Raw genomic sequence first — 25,134 nt, 5'->3', positions numbered from 1 at the left:
TTGGCACAACAGTGGAGAGCCGCAGGGGTGAAGACTAGGTTGAGGGTGTGCCTCAGGTTGTCATGATCACTGCTTCCAAGGGGCTAGGACCAGCCCAACGTCCTTGGAAACAGGCCTCTAACCTTCATCCTAGGCACCTTTGGTCCTTGTCCTGGCGCCGGTGGCACCAGGCTCATCAAAATCACTGGTCGCGGCACTGGAAGCGCCGGGCTCATAACATGTATAAAGATGCTTGGGTGGACTTACCTGCAGCAGACCATGCTGCTTACTTACCAGCCATATGGGAATCCTCTACGAGCCGGGACTAGTTTCTTACCTGGGTGGGGCAGGCTCCACTCCCTGGATACAACACTGGAACTCTTCTAGAACAGGAACTCTTTTCTTTCCTGGGCGAGGCAGTGGAGGAAGACGCCTCATCACTCCAAGGCTATTTAAACCACACCCGATTGATGCAACGTGCTTCGCGTTATTCTGCATCTGCAGCAGAACGCTCACTGTGTCGGTTCCAGTCTTCATTCTTCCGATCCTGAACCTGTGAGAACAAAAGCTTACCTTTCTTGTATCCAGCCTTCAGAAGCACCTGCAAAGACAAAGAAACAACAGGTTAGCACAGCAACCTTCACTCGCAGCGCTTTTCTCACCTGATCCATCGGCAGTTACCAACTCTTCGCGCTGCTCCTCCGCCATTATAAAAGCCTGTGAAGACAAAAGCATAATTATTCCTGTGGGGAATTTACTTACCGGCACCCCTCGAATTCCGGTTTTCTCAACGCTGCATTCCTGCACCTGAAAGAGAAAAGGAGAGACATTAGGCAGGCTATTTACCCACGCGCCATCCACAATTAGGCGCCTGCAAATACCCCGGCGTTTTCCAGAGTCTCTTCAGCATCCGAACTCATACCTGCAAAAGAAAAGAGAGACAGTTGGAGTGCATTTCGAAAGCAGGCAACAGGCACTTACTTACGCACTCCCAAGCGCTTCATTCCTATGCGCTGGCTCGAACTCCGGCTCTCTTCAAACCACCATCTTCCGCCTCAAGAGCCCTGCAAGACAAAAGGCGCCATTTGAAAAGAACATTATACAGAGCCCTATTCCATACTAACGTGCCCACGCGCCAAAAGACTGTAAGGACATTCAAGGTGCCCGGAAACTCACCGTTCGTGCAGTTAACGACGGTTAGCAATCCTCTGAAGTCAAGAGGCCTACGTTTCAACCCAGTGAAGGAACTGGTAACGGCACCCTGCACCTGACGCAGATGGAGAGTCCAGCATTCACCTATCTAAGGTGAGCATGTTGACCTTGGGGCTCCACGGAAAAGTGAGAGGGGGAGAGAGAGAGAGACACCCGACAATCCCAGGTCATTAACCCCATATTCTTTCACCTGCAGACATCTTACTCTTCGAGTTAGACTCACAGTGCGAAGAGGCCCAGCCCCAGAAGCCAATCGAGTCCTGCACTTCACTTTCAAGATACGGTTACCACCCTGCCAAGACCAGCGCCTCCGTGGGAATCAGGTGAGCGTTACAGAACGCGAAGCCAACCGCAAAATCAAGATCAATTGGCCCAGTTACTTGGGGAACTAAAAGCGGAAGTACATGCAGCTCGTCAGGAAACGAACGCTCTAAGAAGAGAGCTGATTATATCCAAGGAGCGAACAGATGACCTCGCTAGGCAATTGCCACAAACGCAGGCAGGACAAACACCTCTGCCCGCTTCAGGAGGAAACTATCCTTCAGCATCCTCCACAAACCCAGTGCAAATCAATCTACCCGGTAATGTGCCCTTGGCTCCGCCCGAACGCTTTTCTGGTGACCCAAAGAGATTCGCAGTGTTCATTAACCAGTGCCGCTTACACTTCTTATGTAGGCCAGTAGCCTTCCCAACAGATCAGGCCAAGGTGGCCTTCGTGCTTTCTTATCTCAGTGGCAGTGCCGCAGATTGGTCGATCCCTTTAGTCACTCAGGATGATCCGGTTCTTCATAATTTCCAGGCTTTCCAGTCCAGCATGGAGAAACTGTTCGCAAGACATTCACAAGGGCAGGCCTTGGACAATGAACTCCTTTCGTTACGACAGGGTAATCAAGACCTTTTGACTTACATCGCATCATTCAACAGACTTATAGTGGAAACTCAATGGCCTGAGGATAAGAGAATTACGCTTTTCTACAGAGGCCTGCGTGGAGAGCTCAAGGATGCGTTAGCTCAAGTTGTGAATCCTCCACAAGACTGCTCAGACTATATTGACCTAGTTGTTCAATTGGACCGCAGATTACAGAACAGGAAGGCTGATCGTTCCAAATTTGATACCCGAGTGTTTTCCAAACCGCAGACCTTAGCCAGGGGAGTTGACACCGTGGAACCCATGCAAATAGGGGGCATGAAAGGACCATTAACCCAAAAAGAGCGAGAAAGGAGAAGACAGCTGCAATTATGCCTCTATTGCGGAAACTCGGGGCACTTTCTTCGAGACTGTCCAGTGAAACCAGCTAAGAAGGCTGTAGGAGCTGCAGTTACCTGTACCACAAATTCTGAGCAGGGAAACGACCTAGCCCGACAAGTGTAGAGGTCCTCTTGCCGAGCGTTAAAACCTGTTCCGTGACCTCGCATTTCGTGGTGCCTATGGTCCTCATTAGCCCTGAACGTCCGGATCGTTTGCATGCAATTGAAGCTTACATCGACAGTGGAGCAATCGGCAATTATGTGGACCGTGAAATGGTATCAAGGATGAACCTACCTCTTTGTCCTAAGGCAGTAAAAGACGTCATTACTACAGTGGATGGCACGGAGATAGCCTCCGGACCAGTAACTCACACCACCCAGGAAGTGATGTTAGTGAGCCAAGATGGACACCGGGAGAAAATCGTGTTCGATGTGATCAAGGCCCCTCAGTTCCAGATCATTCTAGGAATTCCTTGGTTAGAGAAGCACAATCCTCAGATCGATTGGCGAGCAAAGACGGTTCAGTTTCCTGAATGTATCCCCACTTGTTATCCTTGGCCCGACGTTTCACTGGCAGCAATCTCTTCTGAGGTTCCCCAACTACCTCCTGAATACCAGGAATTCCAAGATGTCTTTCAGAAGGACCAAGCTAACTCCCTGCCTCCTCATAGGTCTTACGACTGTCAAATAGACCTGATACCCGGATCTACTCCTCCTTGCAGTAGGATTTATGCCCTCACCGAGCCAGAGAATCTCCACCTCAGACAATATCTGGACCAATACCTAGCTAACGGGTTTATCTGTCCTTCAAGATCCCCAGCTTCTTCGGCTTTGTTCTTCGTTCCGAAAAAGTAAGGAGACCTTAGAACTTGTATAGATTACCGCGCCCTGAACCAAATCACCGTTAAAAACAGATACCCGAATCCTTTGATCCCTGAACTCCTGGGCCAAGTCAAAAACGCATGTATATATACAAAGTTGGATCTCAGAGGAGCCTACCATTTGGTACGAGTAAAAGAGGGAGATGAATGGAAGACGGCCTTCCGCACCAAGTATGGGCTGTTTGAATATCAAGTTATGCCCTTTGGACTATGCAACGCTCCGGCCGCCTTCCAGTATGTTATGAATGACGTCCTCAGAGAACTCCTAGATGTGTGTGTTGTTGTCTATATTGATGACATCCTCGTCTATTCACCATCTGAAGAGGAACATCGGAAACACGTTAAAGAGGTCCTCGAGAGATTGCGTCAACATAACCTTTTTGCTAAGCTTGAAAATTGCGTTTTCAACGTAACTGAAGTTGAATTCCTGGGATTCATACTGTCGCCTAACGGAGTCCATATGGATTCAAAAAAGGTCGATGCAATCATCAAGTGGCCTTCACCAACCTCTGTAAAAGGAGTTCAAAGCATGTTAGGCTTCGCTAACTTTTACCGCAGGTTCATTCCCGAATTCTATCGAATAGTCCAGCCCATCACCGCTCTGTTAAAGAAAAACAAACGTTTTGAGTGGTCTACAGAGGCGGAACAAGCTTTCCAAAACTTAAAAGCTAAATTCATCTCTGCACCTGTTCTGAAACATCCCCGCCCAGAACTCCCCTACATCGTTGAAACAGATGCTTCTAGTCTTGCTATGGGGGCAGTTTTATCACAAAGGGATCCAGTTACACACCAATTACATCCTGTAGCCTTTTGGTCCCGCAAATTCTCGGCTCCCGAGATCAACTATACTATTACAGACAAGGAACTTCTAGCTATCAGATCGGCCTTTAAGGCCTGGCGGCATTACCTTTTGGGAGCCAGACACACAGTCACAGTAATGACAGATCACCGCAACTTACAATATCTGAAGACGGCCAAAGCTCAGTCTTCCAGGCAGCTCCGCTGGGCTCTGTTTTTGGCTGAGTTTGACTTTATAATTACTTATCGACCAGGCAGTAAAAACGGAAAAGCAGATGCCCTCTCCCGGATGGGAATAGATGAACACTTGACCAATCCTGAACCAATACCCATAATCCCTGAACAAAGAGTTTTGGGTTTGGTCAGCGCTCAATCCCTTGAAGACATCGAGACAACGGTCAAATCACTCCTAACTCCGGCAGAATTACAGGACTGGCAACTCAAGGGGAAGGACTTCTCAGTGGATCAAGACCTACCATATTTCCGAGGACGATTGTACTTGCCCTGTGAGAAAATACAAAAACAGGTCATCTCCTGTTATCATGACTCATTAATGGAGGGCCACCCTGGCATTACCAAAACCATGGAAAAGGTCAAAAGACATTTCTGGTGGCCATCATGGAAGAAGGATATTAGAGATTTTGTAATCTCCTGCGGTGTGTGTGCTCAGAATAAAAGCCAGAAGGAGAAACCAGCCGGCCTCTTACACCCGCTTAACATCCCTCCCTGTCCATGGCATACCCTGTCCATGGATTTCATCACTGACTTACCTCCGTGCTCAGGGTATAATACCATTTTAGTAGTCGTGGATCTATTCTCCAAGATGGCTCACTTCATTCCCCTAAAAGGGCCTACCTTCAGCTTCAGTGTTAGCCCGAGAATTCCTAGAAAACATTGTTCGGTTACACGGTTTTCCCTCGGTTTTGGTCTCCGATAGAGGAAGTCAATTCATCTCCCACTTTTGGCGAAGTTGCTGTCGCTTAGCCCAGATTGATGTGAGACTTTCAACTAGTCACCATCCCCAAACTCACGGACAAACCGAGAGGACAGATCAAACTCTGGAGCAATATTTACGTTGCATGCTCCAACAAACTGAAAACCCTTGGAAGGACATCCTTTGGATCGCTGAATATGCTTATAACAATTCGATCCATTCTGGAACCGGGAAAACTCCCTTCTTCCTGTTATACGGAACCCATCCTAGGACCTCTAACCTGGATCCTCCCCAAAAACTCGAAACACCTGCTGTGAATCACTTGCACTCGGTGATCACTCATGCTTTTAAAGAAGCCACTGCCCTAAGCTAAAGCGCTAAAGCACTATACAAAAAAGGAGCGGATCTACACCGTAAAGAGGCCCCTCACTACTCTATGGGAGATCAGGTCTGGTTATCCACTAAGCACCTGCCTCTAAAAGGACCCCGCACTTTCATCCCGAGATACCTAGGACCCTATCTCATCTCTGCCATAATTAATCCGGTGGCTGTCAAATTGGAATTGCCTTCTCATATGAAAATACATCCAGTATTCCATGTCTCCCTACTAAAACCAGTACAACCAGAAACCCGATTGACCAAACTCCCAGAACCTGTTCTAGTGGATGGAGAACTTGAGTTCGAAGTAAAGAACATCCTAGACTCCAAAATCTCCAAATCCAAGTTATACTACCTGGTTGATTGGAAAGGATACGGCCCCCAGGAAAGGTCTTGGGAACCCTCAGAACATGTACATGCACCTCGTCTGGTCAAGAAAGTCCATCTTAATCACCCCGACAAGCCAAAACCCCCGGAGAAGACACGCTTGGGAGGGGCCTTGAGGGGGGGTGCTGTCATGATCACTGCTTCCAAGGGGCTAGGACCAGCCCAACGTCCTTGGAAACAGGCCTCTAACCTTCATCCTAGGCACCAGCCGGTCCCCATTGGGACCTTTTGGACCTTGTCCTGGTGCCGGTGGCACCAGGCTCATCAAAATCACTGGTCCCGGCACTGGAAGCGCCGGGCTCATAACATGTATAAAGATGGGGGCGTGGCCTGGAGCTCATGGCGAGTGGAAGCTGAGTCGCCGTGCTCCGGCCGAGGCGCCGTTTCCAGATCCTTTTGCCTACTTAAAATCGCACCTGAGATAGAAAGAATCGGTTCCGAGGGGAGGGGAACCGACCCTGGACACGCTGCAGAGGTCTTCCCCTGGATCCGGGCCCCCGAGCCCACGGATTCGTCCCGATAACGGTCCCCCCCCTTGGCGGGACCCAAGATGGCGGCCATCTTACGAAACTAATGTCGCAGGAGAACGCCGGCCGCTCTTGCAGCCAAACCGACCTATCAACTTCTGCTGCGACTGCATCGGGGGTGAGGAGCCTCTACCTCTATCCGGCCCTGCTGAGTTGAACCAACCAGAGCCCCCGGCCGGGGAAACCAAACCGGGGCTCAGACCCACACCACCGAGCACGGCCCCGGCCGTCGACAGACGACGGTGGCGGTGGGGAGAGCGCCGGGCATGAGCACGAACGACCTGAAATATACCCCACTGTACACCCTCTCGAAAACTTGAGCCTGGACCACCTTGCTTCCGACAAATAACCCCGGCGCCTGTCTCCACACGATTGAGTGGCGCCAATATGGCGTCCAGGAACAAGACAAAGGCAAGCACCATGGACACCTACGTGTCCGCTAAAGCGAAGACTCCTCCGCAGCCAAGCGCTTCCACTCCTGAACCCCCCGAGCGCAACCAACAGGTTCCCCAGAAAACCAAGCACAAGTACTGGAGGCGATTGAATCATTGCGTGCGTTCATAGACATGAGAATTGGGGAGTTCAAATCTGAGCTGCAGCTTGTGCGCCAGGACGCCCGCAACTTGACGGAAAGGGTGACCTCCGCCGAATCCACCATTAAAGAGACGTCGGGAGACACAACGGAGCTGAAGGCCAAGGTGACGGACCTAGAACGGATGGTACTCACACTTGAAGCCAGGGCCGAAGAGGCCGAGGGCCGAGCCAGACGCGCCAACATCCGAATACTGGGGGTGCCGGAGGGAAGCGAGGGCCCGAATCCGACGGCCTATGTGGAATCCCTGATACAGCAGGAGGTGGGCGCAGGAAAGCTGACGCAGGGATTCTCGACTGAAAGGGCGCACAGATCGCTGCAGAAGAAACCCCCGCCGGGCTCGCGCCCCCGCCCTATAATTGCCAAAGTTCTGAACTTCCGAGATAGGGAGATTATCCTCCGACACTCCAGAGAGGAGGGCCCTATCGAACGCAACGGCTCTAAGATCACGATCTACCCTGATTACACCCCGAAAGTTCAACGGGAGAGGAACTCATTCGTGCCGATCAAGGCTCGGCTCAGACAACTAGACCTAAAATATATGTTGCTCTACCCCTCCAGACTAAAAGTGATCCACAAGGGCAGGGCGATCTTCTTGGAATCCCCGGCAGCGGCGACCATGTGGCTAGAGGACAACAATCTAGCAGCGGACAATGACTCAACTTTCCGCGAATTGATGACTCCCTCGCCCGATGCGAAGATGTCATGCCTCATATACTCAACTCGGACGTTAGGCACACGATCTAAGAAGAAGGTAACATCACCCAATAGTTCGCAAAGATGAAACGGCCCTCGCTCGGCCCCCGCCAGGCACAGGGCCCCACCCCCCACGAACAGAATAGGTCAGGCCAGTTGCCTGCCCGACCTTCCTCGTGCCCGATACCCGGATGGGTCCAGACGGTACGAGAGCGCCTGAGCACCCGCAGGACTCTGTCGTTGCTGGGCGCACCAGTTTTAGTTTTGTTATTTGTTTTTGTTCACACCACAGCCCTCAGACTACTAATGAAGCAGAAAAATGGGACCGGAGGCTCTTGGGGGCGGCGGACGGGACGTCGCCAGACCCTGAGGGGGATAATGCACCGCCCGGAGGCGGGGGAGGCGTGGAAGACGAGGCTGAAACAATAACTCCATGGCGTCCCAAATCAAGGTGATGACGTGGAATGTGAGGGGCATGGGCACGTACATGAGAAGGAATCGGATCCACTCCTATTTGCGTAGGAAAAAGATATCAATAGCAATGCTCCAAGAAACCCACCTCACGGACGAAGCAACGGCCAAACTCTCCGATAAGTGGGGAGGTACTGGGAAAGGGGCGCCTTATTCCAAATTTGCCAGAGGAGTGTTCACGTGGGTGAGCCCAACTGTCCCCTTCCACCTGTTGGGCCACGAAGCCGATAAGGAGGGCAGATATCTAATATTATGGGGCACCATCGATTCCATACCGGTGTGCCTGGTGAACTCATATTTCCCGCAACAAGGAATACCCTCACACCTCGCAAAGCTCACTGCCAAAATCATTCCCAGGAGAGAGAGCGCTTTCATATGGGGCGGCGACTTCAATTCCGTCAGGAACGGCGCTCTGGACAGGTCGGTCCCCCCCCGTTCCCTGAACAACCTCGCGTCTAACGCGCTGAACACGGCAATAGAACAGCTCGACCTGGTGGATATCTGGAGGGAACAACATCGCAACGAGAGGAGCTACTCCTATTACTCGGCCCCCCACAAGGTCCACACGAGAATAGACTATCTGTTCATTGATCGTGCGCTGGCTCAGCAGGTGGACGACATACTTTACCTGGGTAGAACCATATCTGATCACTCACCGCTGATCATGCAATGGACCCCTAGAGGACCCAGGCCACCAATCCCGCTATGGAGAATGCCACCCGCAGCACTCACGGACCACACATTCAGGGAGGAACTGGGTACCAAACTTGAAGATTATCTCGACATTAATACAGGTTCAGTATCACGCTGGAGCTCACTCTGGGAGGCCATGAAAGTTGTCACAAGAGGCGAAGTTATATCAGGTGCCGGAGGTATTCGCAAACAACTGAGACTGAAACTGGAGAAACTGGAAGACAGGATCACCCACCTCGAATCCGAACTCAATAATGCGCCCGATGCCGAAACAGAGTTGAAGGACATCCGGGAGGAGTGCCTATTGGCATGGAACAGACTGTCTAAATTCGACTACGCGACCTACATAGCCAGAACTCACAAAGAAGCGGATAAGCCTGGTAGAATGCTTGCCTGGCTGTGTGGGCGCGAGTTTCAAAGACACCTCCCAACCGAAATAACGGATGAAAGGGGGACGACTCACCGGACGCAACGAGATATCAACTCAGCTTTTGCGGCCTTCTACTCCAGGTTGTACGCCCATGACGCCAAAATACCAGTGGACGACATCAGGACCACACTGGCCGAGATTGAGCTCCCAAGTCTGACGGAGGCCCAGAGAGAGTCATTGGATGCAGAGATCACCGCTGAGGACGTGACATATGCGATCCAGTCGCTGACCACTTGTAAAACCCCCGGGAGCGATGGACTCCCGCCCGAATTCTACAAAGCCTACGCAGCGACCCTTGCCCCGACACTCCACAGGGTCTATATGGAGGCATTTGAAACTGGGACCTTACCCGACTCCATGAAAGAGACAATTATTATCCCTATACTCAAACCTAACAAACCCGCCAACAACTGCGAATCATACCGCCCGATTGCCATGCTGAACTACGACTGTAAAATTCTGACCACAATTTTAGCTAAAAGGCTGGCGAAGGTGATTGGAACCTTGATCCACGAAGACCAGAATGGTTTTGTGCCAGGTCGCAACACCACTGCGAACCTGAGGAGGCTCCAACATATCATGGCGGAGACCCACGACCGAGATGAAGACCTCGCTGTACTCTCTCTGGATGCCATAAAAGCTTTTGATTCCATCTATTGGGAGTGGTTGATTGAAGTACTAAAGGAATTCGGCTTTGGAGCGAGCTTCGTGAGGTGGATCGAGGTACTGTACAACACCCCGACAGCGAGGGTGAATACTGGAACGACGATGTCCGAGGCCTGGTCGATACAGCGCGGCACCCGACAAGGATGCCCACTATCCCCAATGTTATATGTACTGGGCCTGGAGCCAGTGGCTGCCTACTTCAGGGCACAACATTTTGACGCGGGCATCGGGCTGGGCAGGGACTATGCCATAATATCCATGTATGCGGACGATGTCCTCCTGTACTTGAATAACCCCCGGCTCAACGCACACGTCGCGCTCGATATCCTCGACAACTACTCCCGTTACTCCGGAATAACATTCAGCAAACTGAAGTCTTGTGCGTTCCCGCTGGCGAGACTTAGGGGCCTGGCTGAGTCAGACCTCCCAGACGTCGGGATACGATGGCAACTAGAGCACTTTAAATACCTGGGAATCGACGTGTGCCATACCCCAGCTCTCACACATGACCATAACACGGAAAAAGCTGTTAGGACCCTTCGCAAATCCATGAACTTTTGGTCGAAGCTACCACTGGCGGTAATGGGCAGAGCCGCAATAGTCAAAATGATCATTCTCCCCCGCCTCTTGTACCACTTCACGAACGTATGCTTCTACATCAGGCCGCCTTTCTTCAAAAAACTGGACTCTCTCATCAAGGACTTCATATGGGGGTCCTCCAGACACAAGATCTCCCTCCCCACACTCACGCTCCCGCACAAAGAAGGTGGGATACAACTACCGGATTTCCAAAGGTACTATCTGGCCGCACAGCTCAGTCACACAACGAAATGGCTTTCTGATGAACTTTCGTCGGAAACGAAGCTCCTCCGTAACCAGACTTCCAAGCTGTTCCCCAAGGAGATGCTTTGGAAGCCGATGAAACAAGCTTCAGGAGTCCCCATGATTGTCACCTTGGGCCGGCAGGTGTGGGCCAGAACCGGCTTTCTCCGACACCTGGAGCACCCCTACAATCCCAGTGCCCCCATCCTGGCTGACGTGTGCAAGACCCACGCAGACTTAGCGACAGCGAGACAATGGGAGAGAGCCGGAATCTACACATGGGGAGATCTGTTCGAAGACGGCACGTTCAGAGAACTCGAATCCTTACAAGCCAACGAAGGCATTTCAAACGCCCAGTTCTTGTGGTACCACCGCCTCAAGCGGACGGCAAAGGCACAATGGCCCGTCTGGCCAGAGGAACCCCCACCGGACCCCCTTCTTCAGGAGATGTATGACCTAGCAGATGGCTGGAGACCGGTCTCCCGCTTATACACCAAGCTGAACGACAGACCCAACCCAAAAAGCGCGCCCCTGAGACAAAAATGGGAATCCGACCTGGGGGCCCCGCTCACCGACGGCGAATGGGAGCGAATACTTCTGTACCCCAAGGAGGTGTCGAGGAATGTCAGATTTAAACAAGTCCAGTTAAATGTCCTATACCGGACATACATGACTCCGCTAAGAGTTTCCACCTTCAACAATCGTGCACTCCCGCACTGCCCCTGGTGCGGTAACGACAAGGCGGACTTGATCCATATGCTCTGGACCTGCACCAAAACCGCGCACTTCTGGTCCATGGTGGAACGTACTTGCACTGAGGCCGGGCTCACAAGATACGAGTGGAACCCAAAGGAATGCCTGCTGGGAGCCCATCCCAGACTCAGCAAACACAAGCATCAGGTCAAATTAATGGACCTTGCTTGCATCCTTGCGAAGAGGTCCGTGGCGATGGCATGGAAATCCCCAAGGGGCCCTAGACACGGACGTTGGCTCAAAGACCTGGAAAAGTGGACAGAGGCGGAGACTAGGGCCTGGCAGGATGGTATCCGCTCGAACGATGACGACTCCAATGAAGCTCTGGACTCATGGAAGGCCCTGGTGCGTGACATTCAATTTGCCTCCGACCACAAACCCCCTTGAATTTTCGCTCCTAACAGAATACCGCCTGTGACTGGTTTCCAAGAATGGCCAACACCATACCCAGCCCCCCACGACCACGGATATGCTGCACACCGACCCCCCCCCCCGCCCCCCATCACGGACGATACATTGCTCTATGAAGGCTGTGGAAGTTAAGTAGTTAAATAGTTAATTTGTTTTAAGTTGTTTGTTAAGTCACTGTTTGTTGTTTGTTTCGCACTTTTACAAATGCCAATAAAATGTTTTAAAAAAAAAAAATAACATGTATAAAGATGCTTGGGTGGACTTACCTGCAGCAGACCATGCTGCTTACTTACCAGCCATATGGGAATCCTCTACGAGCCGGGACTAGTTTCTTACCTGGGTGGGGCAGGCTCCACTCCCTGGATACAACACTGGTACTCTTCTAGAACAGGAACTATTTTCTTTCCTGGGCGAGGCAGTGGAGGAAGACGCCTCATCACTCCAAGGCTATTTAAACCACACCCGATTGATGCAACGTGCTTCGCGTTATTCTGCATCTGCAGCAGAACGCTCACTGTGTCGGTTCCAGTCTTCATTCTTCCGATCCTGAACCTGTGAGAACAAAAGCTCACCTTTCTTGTATCCAGCCTTCAGAAGCACCTGCAAAGACAAAGAAACAACAGGTTAGCACAGCAACCTTCACTCGCAGCGCTTTTCTCACCTGATCCATCGGCAGTTACCAACTCTTCGCGCTGCTCCTCCGCCATTATAAAAGCCTGTGAAGACAAAAGCATAATTATTCCTGTGGGGAATTTACTTACCGGCACCCCTCGAATTCCGGTTTTCTCAACGCTGCATTCCTGCACCTGAAAGAGAAAAGGAGAGACATTAGGCAGGCTATTTACCCACGCGCCATCGCGCCCTCCACAATTAGGCGCCTGCAAATACCCCGGCGTTTTCCAGAGTCTCTTCAGCATCCGAACTCATACCTGCAAAAGAAAAGAGACAGTTGGAGTGCATTTCGAAAGCAGGCAACAGGCACTTACTTACGCACTCCCAAGCGCTTCATTCCTATGCGCTGGCTCGAACTCCGGCTCTCTTCAAACCACCATCTTCCGCCTCAAGAGCCCTGCAAGACAAAAGGCACCATTTGAAAAGAACATTATACAGAGCCCTATTCCATACTATCGTGCCCACGCGCCAAAAGACTAAGGATATTCAAGGTGCCCGGAAACTCACCGTTCGTGCAGTTAACAACGGTTAGCAATCCTCTGAAGTCAAGAGGCCTACGTTTCAACCCAGTGAAGGAACTGGTAACGGCACCCTGCACCTGACGCAGATGGAGAGTCCAGCATTCACCTATCTAAGGTGAGCACGTTGACCTTGGGGCTCCACGGAAAAGTGAGAGGGGGAGAGAGAGAGACACCCGACAATCCCAGGTCATTAACCCCATATTCTTTCACCTGCAGACATCTTACTCTTCGAGTTAGACTCACAGTGCGAAGAGGCCCAGCCCCGGAAGCCAATCGAGTCCTGCACTTCACTTTCAAGATACGGTTACCACCCTGCCAAGACCAACGCCTCCGTGGGAATCAGGTGAGCGTTACACAGGTCCTCTATGAACATCCCATTCCCTTGGGGCAGGCGGTCTATGAGATGGAATGTGATTGAGTCCTTGTGGGACAGGGGGAATCAACATGAGAGGGATTCGAATGAGGGGAGGGTGTGGATGGCAGGACCGTGTAGTGCCAGCCTAACTTCTGGATGACAGCGACCCCACCACCAGTCTTTCCTCGGCGGTCAGTATGTTGAATACTGGATTTTGGTGCTAGTGTGCAATCTACCAATTATTTGGAACTACAAAAGTGCCAAAATTTAGGAGTAAGAATAATGTATACATTACCAGGGGTGGACTGGCCTATAGGGAACTCTGTAAATTTCCCAGTGGGCCTCGGCCTCTTATGTGGTTACCTATTTTATTTTCTCATGTTCTTATGGGAAAGGGGTTGGGCTTGTTCACAGCGTGTAATATTGGGGCACTTTGAAAAATATTTGCAGGGCCTCTTTTGGCTCCGACTCCACCCCTGCACATTACAGTGACTAAGGTACAGCCCCATGTCTCTCCCATTCCCAATCTCTACCTTTCCAAACCCATTTTCATTGACCAAAAATTGACACCCATTTAACGTAAAATGAACAACTGTAATAGTGTGTACCCACACAAGAAAATGGAACGTGGCTGGGTAGAGACGTATGTATTGTGACAGGTATTTGGGGTAGCAAACTTAATCGTTAGACATACAAGAACATGAATATATCAAGATTTGGGAAAGTGTCCCCAGTTTATATTTTGAATATGAACATTGACAACCTAACTTCTAATATCAGAATTTACAGGGTAAATGGGTTCTTATCAGAACTACGTCCCCAAGAAATGCTGGCAGAGGAGACAAGTAAAACACCACAGTTTTTCCTCTACCTTCACCCGAGGTTTGGTAGAAACTACAGGGTTTTTTAGAATGTTGGATTCAAAAGTTGTCACTTGGGCTAAGAAAGGTGGAAAGGTATAAACATAGAATACTGCTAAAACTCCAAATTACGTATTCAGTTCCATCACAAACTAATTCAAAGCTGGGCCTTGTGGCTTCTTAGGGTCTCTAATCCGAGGTGTCACTGAATGAACACACATTGCATCCCACCATCCATAGGTAACGAGGCCAACAGGTTCTCTACAGAAAAAGGGTCAGGCCACATGAAAAACATTAGGAAATGTGACTACATTACATTATGGACTAAACCCGATGTTCAGAGACCAAGTGAAATGGGAGCATAGGATGGACAACGCTACACAAACCAAGAAACTGGACAACAGAATACTTGACATTTTCAATCCAGATAACTGTATGCAACAAACTACTTCACTAATGTACTTACTGAGCAAGTCTTCTGAGGCTCCAGACAAGAGCTGATAGAAAATATGGAAGTTTCTTTCTCCTCTTGGCTGTCGTACTACACGTGACTTTTCCAACAAATCTGGAAGAAAACAAATGATGTTACTTTTTTATATCATTAACTTTAGGAAAGAAATAAGCCTCATCCAATTAATAATACAACTGTACTTGCTTTTCAAGGATAACAAAACACGATGTACTTTTCTGATAAATATCAGTTTTTCCCAAACCCTGTGACCCCTAACCCCACCATTACCCATGCAGTCACACGATGAGCCCTCTCTAATGGCGGAAAGCCCCACTTGCAACTGAAGTCACCTTGTTGTGGTGCCTAACCCAGGAGCCATGGCAGTAATGGACCATGTTTCCGATTGCTACAGTGTAGTTTGGGTCTGTTTAGACCAGAAATGGCTAACAGCCAGATTCCAATACCCCCGAATGTAATCAACTATGTGCCTGCAGAGTCCCAACCCCTCAAACACATCCTTGTCCCTCCATCAACAATATCCAGACAAAGCAACTATACACACACCTACAACCCACTAACCACATACACATCACGCCCACAAAATCCCACCATCACACACAAACCTTTAACTAATGCTCAGCCGGGATCATAGTGCAACAATAAATGATGCAGATTTCTCTAGTGATCTCCCAGACATGGTTCAACCCAATCCTTGGGGACCACATAGCATTCTGTGCACTGTGGTTGGCATGATATTAAGCAACAATGAATAAAATCCTTGACAAGATTATCCAACCTGGGTTCAAAATTGGTATTGAATTCAGGGGTTGATAAGCAGGAGCTTAAATGAGCCCCGAATTACATCTCACCCAGTGAGCAATAGCCATTTCTAGCGAATGTGGAGTTAGCAGCGTATACAGCATGCAACCAATATAATTGGAAAAGGAGATTCAAAGAGAAGGTCACTTTTTCCACACATGTTGAAATGTACAAATAAAGGGGACATTGTAATCCAGTCCTTAAAGCTATGACCAGTAAAAACAAAGAATGAATGGATGGATGGATGGATGGATGGATACCCGACGCGTATTGTGGTGATGACCAGCACATGAATGAGGGATTGTTCATTCTCAAAAAAACATGAATATCGCATTGCCTAGTTCAAAACAAATCCCAATTATGAATGTGATTAAGAGGCATGTTTATGAAAATCAAAAACGAAAAGCAACGGTGTGTCACATGCATATGGTTCGATGTAATGTCCCTGCAAAAATGTCCCCTGGCAGAAAAGTTGCAGTTTTTTGCAGAGACATTACATTGAACATGCGGAGGACACCACCACAACCCCCTTTTATTTTTTTCAGTGGGAGCAGGGGACATCCCCGCAACCCGTCCCCATACAAAATGTCAGCACATAATGTTGCCAATGGCTTTTTCCAGCGACATTATGTATGGGGGCAGTATTACCCGATACCATGTACATTTGTATATAACCAGTAGTTGTGGATTTATGGGTAGCTCCCCAGTAGTAGTCGTCTATGTAAAGCTTGCCATCAGTCAAATAGCTCCGTTTTTAAAAACATTTTCAACATATTGCACTTAGATTGCATTTACAATTCAGGCAGCAGCATCATCAAAATAAATCCACACCCGTTAAGGTTGGGATTTTGGAAGGCCAACCTACTACAGTAAACAGGGAGACATACACTAAGATGTAGCCAAACCCAATTATGGTAAGGAAGCAGAGTAGCAAGGCTTACTCTTAGGAGGGCTGCAAGAGTGGTCTAGGGTTACAATACGTCCATACAGACCACCGCCAATAATTCTAGTTAGGCATGAAAGTACAAAAATATACAATGCTTATTAGGCCGTTAAAATACACGATAATCAAGTGAAACCTCAAGGCACATACCACACACTTACTATAAAACAGGTGCATACATTCACCCTTAGAAGAAACAAAGCATATGATTCAATAACCATTATAACAAAAGTAGTCAGATGCATGAAATTTAGTAAACACTGCAAGGGGGGCATGGTATCACAAGTAGGACACCGACACAAAAGGTACAATTTGTAAAACCGTTATTGAAGTTTTAAATGGGGTTGGAAAAACTACTACTTTGTCCTATAGCTAGGATGGGAGTAGTCTCGACCATCAAATAATAACTCAAACAGTCCTAGTTGAGTCTGTCAAATCAAAATGGCCCATACTAACAAAACCTAATGCCTGCCCCTATCTCTTGTACAAAAAAGTGTGTATAGGAGAATATGTATGCAAAGGAAAGTCAGTGTTCAAATGTAAAGAATAAAAGGTGGCCGAGTCAGCTCTCCTCCCCAAGTCAGACAGCACGGATTAAGGTGGTCCGCGCAGGCCGGATGAGAGACTCTGGCTCAGGTTCTTAACACAAAAGGCAGTTCAAAACGTGGATGGAGGTCTGTCTGGCCTTCCATGTTAAAGTCTCCATTTCCAGCTTTCAAAAGACAGTTCAACTAAATGTTCACGCCGGTCCCCCTCGGTATATCTCTTGGTCTGGGTAGTTCGAGGTCATAAGCACCAAAGTTAAACGTTCACCTTTTACTCTCCCTTTCTCTCTCTGGGTTAATTTTGATCACTTGGCTTTTATAGTTCATTCACTTTTGTCGCTACAAACATTTCACCTTTCACATACTTTTTCGAGTGTGCTACTTCCTTTCGCCGGACCACTCGTTAGGCAGTATCGCTGGTTTCACAGCTATCAGTACTTCAAAGTTCATTCCCAGGTCTGCCTTTCTTCGTGTCTCATCCATATGCGTGCAGCCTTCAATTTGTAAGATATATTGTTGCCACTTCAATCTTTCCTTAACACACACCAGTCTTTCATGTTGCTTGCCAACTCAAAGGCTGTGTGCATTTCTTTTATTTATTTTTATTTATTTCACCTGTAACACATGCACAAGCCCTCAGGCATCAGGGCGCTGTAAAACCAGTTACATGTGGCCCAAAGGCGATAGGCATAAGGTTCCAAGGAGCAGTCAGCGTACATCATTATACAGTTTCAAGCAGTTACAGTTTATTTTACATGGCAGATTTAGTTGAACAACCAGGTTTTCAGTGCTTTGCGCAAGGCCCAGAAGGAACCTTCAGATCCGAGGGCAGGTGGGAGGGAGTTCCATTGCTTGGCTCCAATGACTGGGAAGCTGGTCTTTGCAGTTTTTAACGAGTCAAGGTTAATGCCACAGGCTTGGCATCGCCTCCCCAACTCTGCTGTTCACCCGGGAGGGTCGCCGACGTCATTGAAACACAATGCAACCTTCTTATTTGGGATTTCACCTTCTCCCAGTATCTTTCACGGCCTTTCGGAGGCAACGACCTCCAGGAGGGAACGCCTGGGGTTATCTACCTTTGCTCTCGTCCCTCGGTCTGTTGCTCTGCTCCAGTAGGTTTGCCTTCGCCCTGGAAGTTCTGCTCCTGCTAGTGTTATACCTTGCTCAGAGTGTGTCTCTATGTTCTGTCTTTTATCTGTAGGAGGAGATCTAATTGTTATCAGATGTATACACTAACAGTCAAGTGGCTGACTTTACCTGACCTGATTAGCGGGACATGTCCGATGCAATATGTAAGTGTTAGCCTCTTTACTCTCAGTCGCCCTCTTCCTCAGCCCAGTGTTTGTGTAGAAAGGAGGGTGGGGGGGGGGGGAGTTGGGACATTAGAGAATCCTATGAAATTGGATGGGTCATGGGTACAGGAAAGGGGGGAATACCGCGTCTCCACATCGGTCGCCTCACCCCCACTTCCTGAAGACCCCTCACCCAGGTGATCCTCCCGCACTGGTCTACCCCCAGGGTCTGGATCCAAAGTTGCTGGCTGTGCCCTTGCCACCTGAGAGAGAGGCCAAGACACCCTTTGGTTTCTCACAACACTTTATAACAACCGCAGATCAGTTCACGGAGCAGCTTCCCTAACAATAGTAAGTACAGTCCTAAGATGGTTTGGGGCTTTATTAGCTCTAGAGTTATACTTTTCAGAAGAGATTGGACGATGCCAGTGGTTATGATACGAAATTCCAAAAGGTGAGAAAAGTTAAGGTGAGTAAACTCGCTCATTCCCAGACCCTGGGATAGGCCTAGGAAGGGATCCTTGACTAGGCCTCCTCCAAACAAACTCATGAAAGTGCGATTTAGGGACAGGATTTTACACCCATGCAACTCTATGGAGAACAGGGGGGAAGGAACACGTTGGTTAACTTACTACACCAACTCAGATTTCTCCAGAGACCACTGCAGAGGTTTGAAAATCTGTTGGGTGCACAGTCTTCTGTGCTTGTGCCGGTCAAGGAAGGCCCAAGGGCTGCGGGTGCACAGGTCACTTTTGGACGTAGGTTTTAATTTCAGTTTATCGCAATCCATAGATCTCGGTTCCAGGCACCTTCCCAGCCGAAGATGGAAATGAAGAAAAAATGAACACTTCTGCAGAGCAGGTGACCTCCGGACTCCTGTAGGATGCAAGGAAGATGGGTGGCAATGGGAGTCGCCCCAGTCTGGAGGCGGCAGGCGATCTTCCAAGGACAAAAGATCAGGCCCTGCACAGCTTCCACTGATGAAAGAAGGATGCAAATACAGGAGCAGGTGTCTTGTAGCACAAGTTGAAGATCTTCAAAGTTGCAAGCATGCACTTAGAATGGAAAAAGCTGGAGTGAGGTATCCCAGGAGAGAGCTGGCTAGTCCACCAGTTGGTCCAGGGACACTACCGAAGGCTCAGAATGCATGGATCCTCAAGCAGGGGTCGAGCCTGGATGTTCCCACCGGTACAGCGGTCGAAGCAACGATGAGGGTCTCTGAGATCAGGCAGAGGAGCAGGGCATCACTGGAGTTAGGTGCTGGACAGCTGCACGAATCAGCCTCGGGTCATCACTGGGCTGCTCTTCGTAGATGGTCCTCCTTTCATTCAGTAACTTTACTGGAAGTTAGCCCAGAACCACCAATGGTAAGGATCTGCCCCATTCAAACTGGCAGTGGCTACCCAATCAAGGATAACCACTTGCAACATCTGCCCAGCAACAGACCTTCATACACCAAGATGTATACTGTGATGAGCCAGTCTTAGCCCCCACATATGGGCACACATACAAATCATCTCTTTGCCAGGGAAAGCAGCAACTACTTTCCCCAGGAAAAGGCTTCCCATATATGGCAATTCCAGACCGGAGAGGGCAGAAAGAAAGCCAAAGGACAATATAGCCATAAAACAGGCAAAAACCATGTGGCACAGCCATCTTAGAGCACTAGCAACCTTTAGTAGCCATTGAACACTAGGGGAAATCAGCTCCAACCTATGATATCTCACCGACCTACAAACAACCCCGCTTTGAAACATATTAAACCAAGTCAGCACACAACTATGGAACAGTCACGAAGCCAATTCAAAACTCAATGATGCAAACTCAATCCCTGTCCGACACGAATGAGCACATGCCTAAAGAGAGTCAAATGTAATCAATACACCAAAACCAGTACACAAGCTGCCATCGAAAGCACAGCCATCTCCAAAGCATGTATGTATGTGGTTTATTTAGCGTAAACCTAGCTAGGAAGCAGTCTAGGACTGTACAATAAAGGAAGAGGAACATTGTGGGGTGGGGTATCGTATTGTCTGTATCATCTTTGTAAGTGAATTTTTCCTTGAAGAGCAGACTTCAGATCTTTCCTGGACCACAGGTGGGAAAAAGCATGATTGTTAGCAGGAAGGGAGTTCCAGAGCATGGGAGCCTAGCAGGAGAATTTTTGTATTTCTTGGATTCCCGCCTTGTGATATCTTGGCTGATCATTTTGCAAATCTTTTTCAGGTCAACGCATCAACCATGCTAAGCCAACCATTCCATTTTCGGGAGGATAGCTCAGGGGCAACGTGCTCAGATTGGAAACAAGACGACACAGAGCAACACAGGTTTGATCCCCGGGACCACACTTCAAAACCTCTGGGTATTAAGCGCGCTATAAATAACCAATCATATCATAGAAAAATCCTTGGACTGACTTTGTTACAAAATTGCCACATGCAAGATCATAGACGTAACCAGGGCACTAACCTTCCATACCTTCATGCCACATTCTCCCCTTGTCACACCACTCAAAAGCTACGCGCCAAACAACAAAGATGTGCGTGCTAACAACGTCTCCACTGTAAGGGTCTCACTACGAAGCACTAGCGGGGGCCTACCTCTCCTATATATTAACACCAACTCACTTTCCACCAACATATTCCTTTTCTCACTCAAAACTGTTAAGATACCATCAATTGTGAAAACGTCCTACCTATAGCCAAACAAATGCCAAATACCACCCCCTTCTAGTCAACAGTCTAGAGAAGGCATTACTCTGGATACATGCTTGTAATTTCTCAAAATGGACTACCTCCTTCAAACCGAAGAAAATTACATTGTAATAAATCTGGCTTCTGCACCAAATGCATCACAGATAACCTATCAAAGGTAGACCATCTCTATGTGTAATATGTCAATGTCAAAGGCTCGCCTTACCCAAGGTAGGAACCTGGGTTATGGGTGTGAAGCGATCGGGTCAGTCCTCTTCAGATGTCACTTCTTACCTTATACGAACAGGGGTAGAAGATATTCAAGAGGGGGCAACGCCCAGACGAAAACCGCAAATGAGGAAAAATCTCTGCAGAGGAAACCAAAAGCAGGGAACTCGTGTAGAGAGGACTGCAATGCAGAAGAACAAATGGATGATTTTAAATGTCCAGAAAGAACACAAAAGCCTGGATCTGGCAGTACGGAGAGCCAGGAAGAACAGGGCAGGGAAGATCGCAGTCGGTAGGAGGGCCGGGAGCTTGGCGACAGGGAGCCAAAAAGTGAAGGGGAATGGTAGAAAAAGGCAAAGCGCGAGGAGAAAGGCAAAACAAGGCAAGGCAGTACAGACATAAACAAGTGGATTAGCATGGCATCAAAGTCACAGACCAAGCTTATTGGAGAGTTGTGATAGAGCATCATATGAGAGTCTTGAAGTACCAGCAAGCTTCTTCATCGAACCCTAAGTGGACATCCAGTTTTGTGGGGGTGCACATGGAGCACACGACCGTCAACTTGTGATGGACCTAAAGCTGAGCCAGTGGTGCCACAGGGACCAGGAGGGCGCAGTGGAGATAATGAATCATCTTGACTTATGTTGACCAAAGAGCCTTCGACAAAGGTTTGTCTTTTTTGCCTAACCCAATCTGTGTCCTTTTTACAAACTGAATAGGAAATTCAATTTCTTTTGTGGGATAGGACTTGAGATCCTGCTCTCTGGTGTAGGAGAAACTGATCAGTCATGCACACATTAAGGGACAAAATCATCTTTTATCACTAATGATCAAGACCTGCCACCATAGAGGATTTCTTTTGAGAACTGTGTTCTCCCAAGTCCAAATGACGTTTTTCAATATCCAATGTGTACTCCTAGTAACTTTACAACCCAAGAGACACATGCTTAAATAGTTAAAGGATAACAACTAACGACTAAGCCAGCTAATCAAAGCAGCACTATTATTCTTGTGGACAATACTGTACCAAATCCAGGGTATTTGTCCCCTTTCCCCAAGGGGGAGCCAGCCCTTTTGAGACTAGAGAGGTGAGCCTACTAAGCTTAACACATCCCTAGGGGACAAGCAAAGTAGGATCCGACTGGTGGTGACCCCCAAAATCCCTCTGGGGTTAGGAGATTCTTCTGTAGGGATAGCATTGATTCTCCCTATTCTCCGAGTATCAATACTTTTGTTGACAACATGGGTGTGTGAACTTGTGTAATTATTTCAAAATTCCTTTTGGAGTGGCTGGTGAGGTTGCGGACCCTCTGAGAGGGGGAAAGTGGGGGGGAGAGAGAAAGAGAGAGAGAGAGAGAAAGAGAGAGAGAAAGAGAGAGAAAGAGAAAGATAGAGAGAAAGATTGTGGCAGGAGGACAAGGAGCATAGAGCATAAGCCAGGAGTGTTGAGGAAAGCCTCAGCAGAGCCTGCCAAATGCAGACAAACCTGCTGCTCCAGGAGCCAGGAGGCCTGACCCAAAGAAGTGACAAGACAGAGTCCACTGGAGAAGCCAAGAAGTGGAGGGTTCAGCCCAGCAGTACCCTAAGGCAAGGAAGAAGAAATGAAACCCCAAGTCGGAGTGAGAAGCCCAAGACCCCAGTGGGTGAAGAACAAACAAAAACTTGTGGCAGGGTGAAAATTCACAGAGCCCAAGGAGGGGTAAAAAAACTGAACCCCTAGGCAGGGTGACAGACTGGAGACCCTAAGGTGGGGTGAGAGAATACAGGGCAAGGACAGGGTGAAAGACATCTATTGGACTGACTTGAACAAAAGAACAGTTGGGACAAGGCATACAACACTGGGAAATGGTTGGGGGAAGGGGTGAACCACCAGTCATTTGCTTAGGGCCTAAGGCCAATTGTGTTTTCTGTTGCGTTTATGTATTTCTTTACTTATCACTGCCTGTAGACCCTTCCTAAATTCCACCAACTATATCACACTCGCCAGAACTCTTGTTATGGCCAAAATCGACTACTGTAGTGCTCTCTACCTAGGGACCAGTCAGTCTAACCTTAATAAATTGCAAACTGTACAAAATAATGCCTTAGGGGCAGCCTTAAACATCCCAAAACGCTCTCATATCTCCTCCATCAGATCGGACTTATGCTGGCTCCCGGTAAAACAGAGAATTGCCCTGAAAACCCTAGCTTTGACTCACAAATGTCTGAGCAACAACGCCCCACCTTACCTGTCCGCTCGCTTCTCACGCCACACCTCCACTCGACCTACCAGAGCAGCCCAAACTCACAGCCTCATCGTGCCTAGATGCAACCTCCAAAAAGCTGGTGGGGTGAGCTTCCCCGTCCTGGCCTCCAAACTCTGGAACACCTTGCCCACACCTATCAGAATTGAACCATCATTCCACTCCTTCAAGAACAATGCTAAAACATGGTTGCTCTCCCAAGACTCATGAGACCTTGACACAGTCCAGACTCCATGTGGGGTACAGGACTGAATATACATTTTCTCTCTGCTCTGTCCCTGTATTATACGCTGTTAATGGTACCCTTCGGTACATTTATATATGCTGTATATTTTTGTAACTACTGCTTTTTGTAACATGTTTAAGAGTATGCACCCGGTTGCCCCATGGCCTGGTTTTTTGCGCTTTATAAATAAAATCAAACAAAAAATAAGTGGTAGGGACAGAATGTAGGCAGTATAGGATTCTGGACAGTGGACATCATTATTTCTAACAGACATTCTGACGAGAACCCTTTTTACCTTTTGCTTTTATAGAGTAGGACCAAAGCACCTTCGAATTAAGGACAGCTTAGGTTTTTGTGAAGTTAAAAATAAAGACACATTTTGAAAACCACCCCGCCTTGTCAGACTCCTAGTTCTGATCTACCACAAGACTGAATATGAAGCCAAGCCAACCTCGTGGTGGTAAAAATGGTCACATTGAATTCCACTTTAGAGGGATCTCAATAAAGAACCGATTTATCTACAGAAACTTTGTGAATATGGTAAAGAGGTAGGCTTTGAGTAAATCAGAGGTGCACTTTCCAACCCCTCATGACACTAGAAGCACTAACTGTTATGCTCTCCTAAAAATACATAGGAAGTCTAGAGACACAAAATAGTTGTCCCTATGCGTTTCTATATTTGAATCCATGGCCAAGTATATTTTGATACATTTCTACAACCTCTAGCTATGAAGACCAGGTCTTACTTAAAAGACAGCAGAGATGCAGTCTCTGTGGTGAAGGCTCAGCCTTTTGACATTGCTTGCAACATCCTTGTCACATTAGGAGTTTCACCAAGGTTTCTCAATTAGGTATATCTCTCGCCAAGCTCCACAGCAAGTGCCTACAGATTTTATTGTAAAACCTTTGAATATTTATTTACGCAAAAACATAGTGTTTGTGAACCAACTCTATTTACAGATTAAAGGCACAGCAAATGGGGTCAAAGTTTGCCCCAGTCTATTTATAGCCTTGGTCAAAGAAAAAAAAAATCATCTTTCAAGACCATCAACAGGATGAGTTCTGAAGAAGTGACTCGAGGTGTAAAGGGGGAATTTGGGCCCAAAACTGGTGAACGAGGAGGGGTAAAGAAGGTCCGGGGAGAGCAAAGTAGAATAGATCAGCAAACCTCTCCTTCATCTCCATCTGGTCTGACACTGCCCCACAGATGGATCTACCCAACCAGCTGAATCAGCCACTAGAACAGCAGACGCTCGTTTATTTAAATGCGACTCTCCTACATTCTCGATGGCGATGCACATGATGCACATTACATCCAGCTTCACAACCATGGGCAATTATTTTCTTATTCTGCTTCAGAAAAACTGGCCGCTATATGCCTCAATGCCTGTATAGAAACATGTCCCGT

At 48.3% G+C, this 25,134-nt stretch overlaps 1 protein-coding gene across 4 annotated transcripts in view; it reads right to left on the bottom strand.

Annotated features, from left to right (window-relative positions):
* Positions 1–25,134, bottom strand: part of MYO1B (myosin IB) — a 1,142,119-nt gene that overhangs the window by 555,331 nt on the left and 561,654 nt on the right. For all 4 annotated transcript variants that reach the window (XM_069615684.1, XM_069615681.1, XM_069615682.1 and 1 more), the window contains exon 8: positions 14,753–14,851. In XM_069615684.1, coding sequence (XP_069471785.1) covers positions 14,753–14,851 — 99 coding nt within the window. The remainder of the gene's footprint in view (positions 1–14,752; positions 14,852–25,134) is intronic.

The sequence above is a fragment of the Ambystoma mexicanum genome, chromosome 9, assembly GCF_040938575.1.
Source record: "Ambystoma mexicanum isolate Mex_15411 chromosome 9, UKY_AmexF1_1, whole genome shotgun sequence".
NCBI lineage: Eukaryota > Metazoa > Chordata > Amphibia > Caudata > Ambystomatidae > Ambystoma > Ambystoma mexicanum.
Note: the sequence above shows the minus strand (reverse complement) of the source record. Positions and strands in the feature narration are given on the sequence as shown.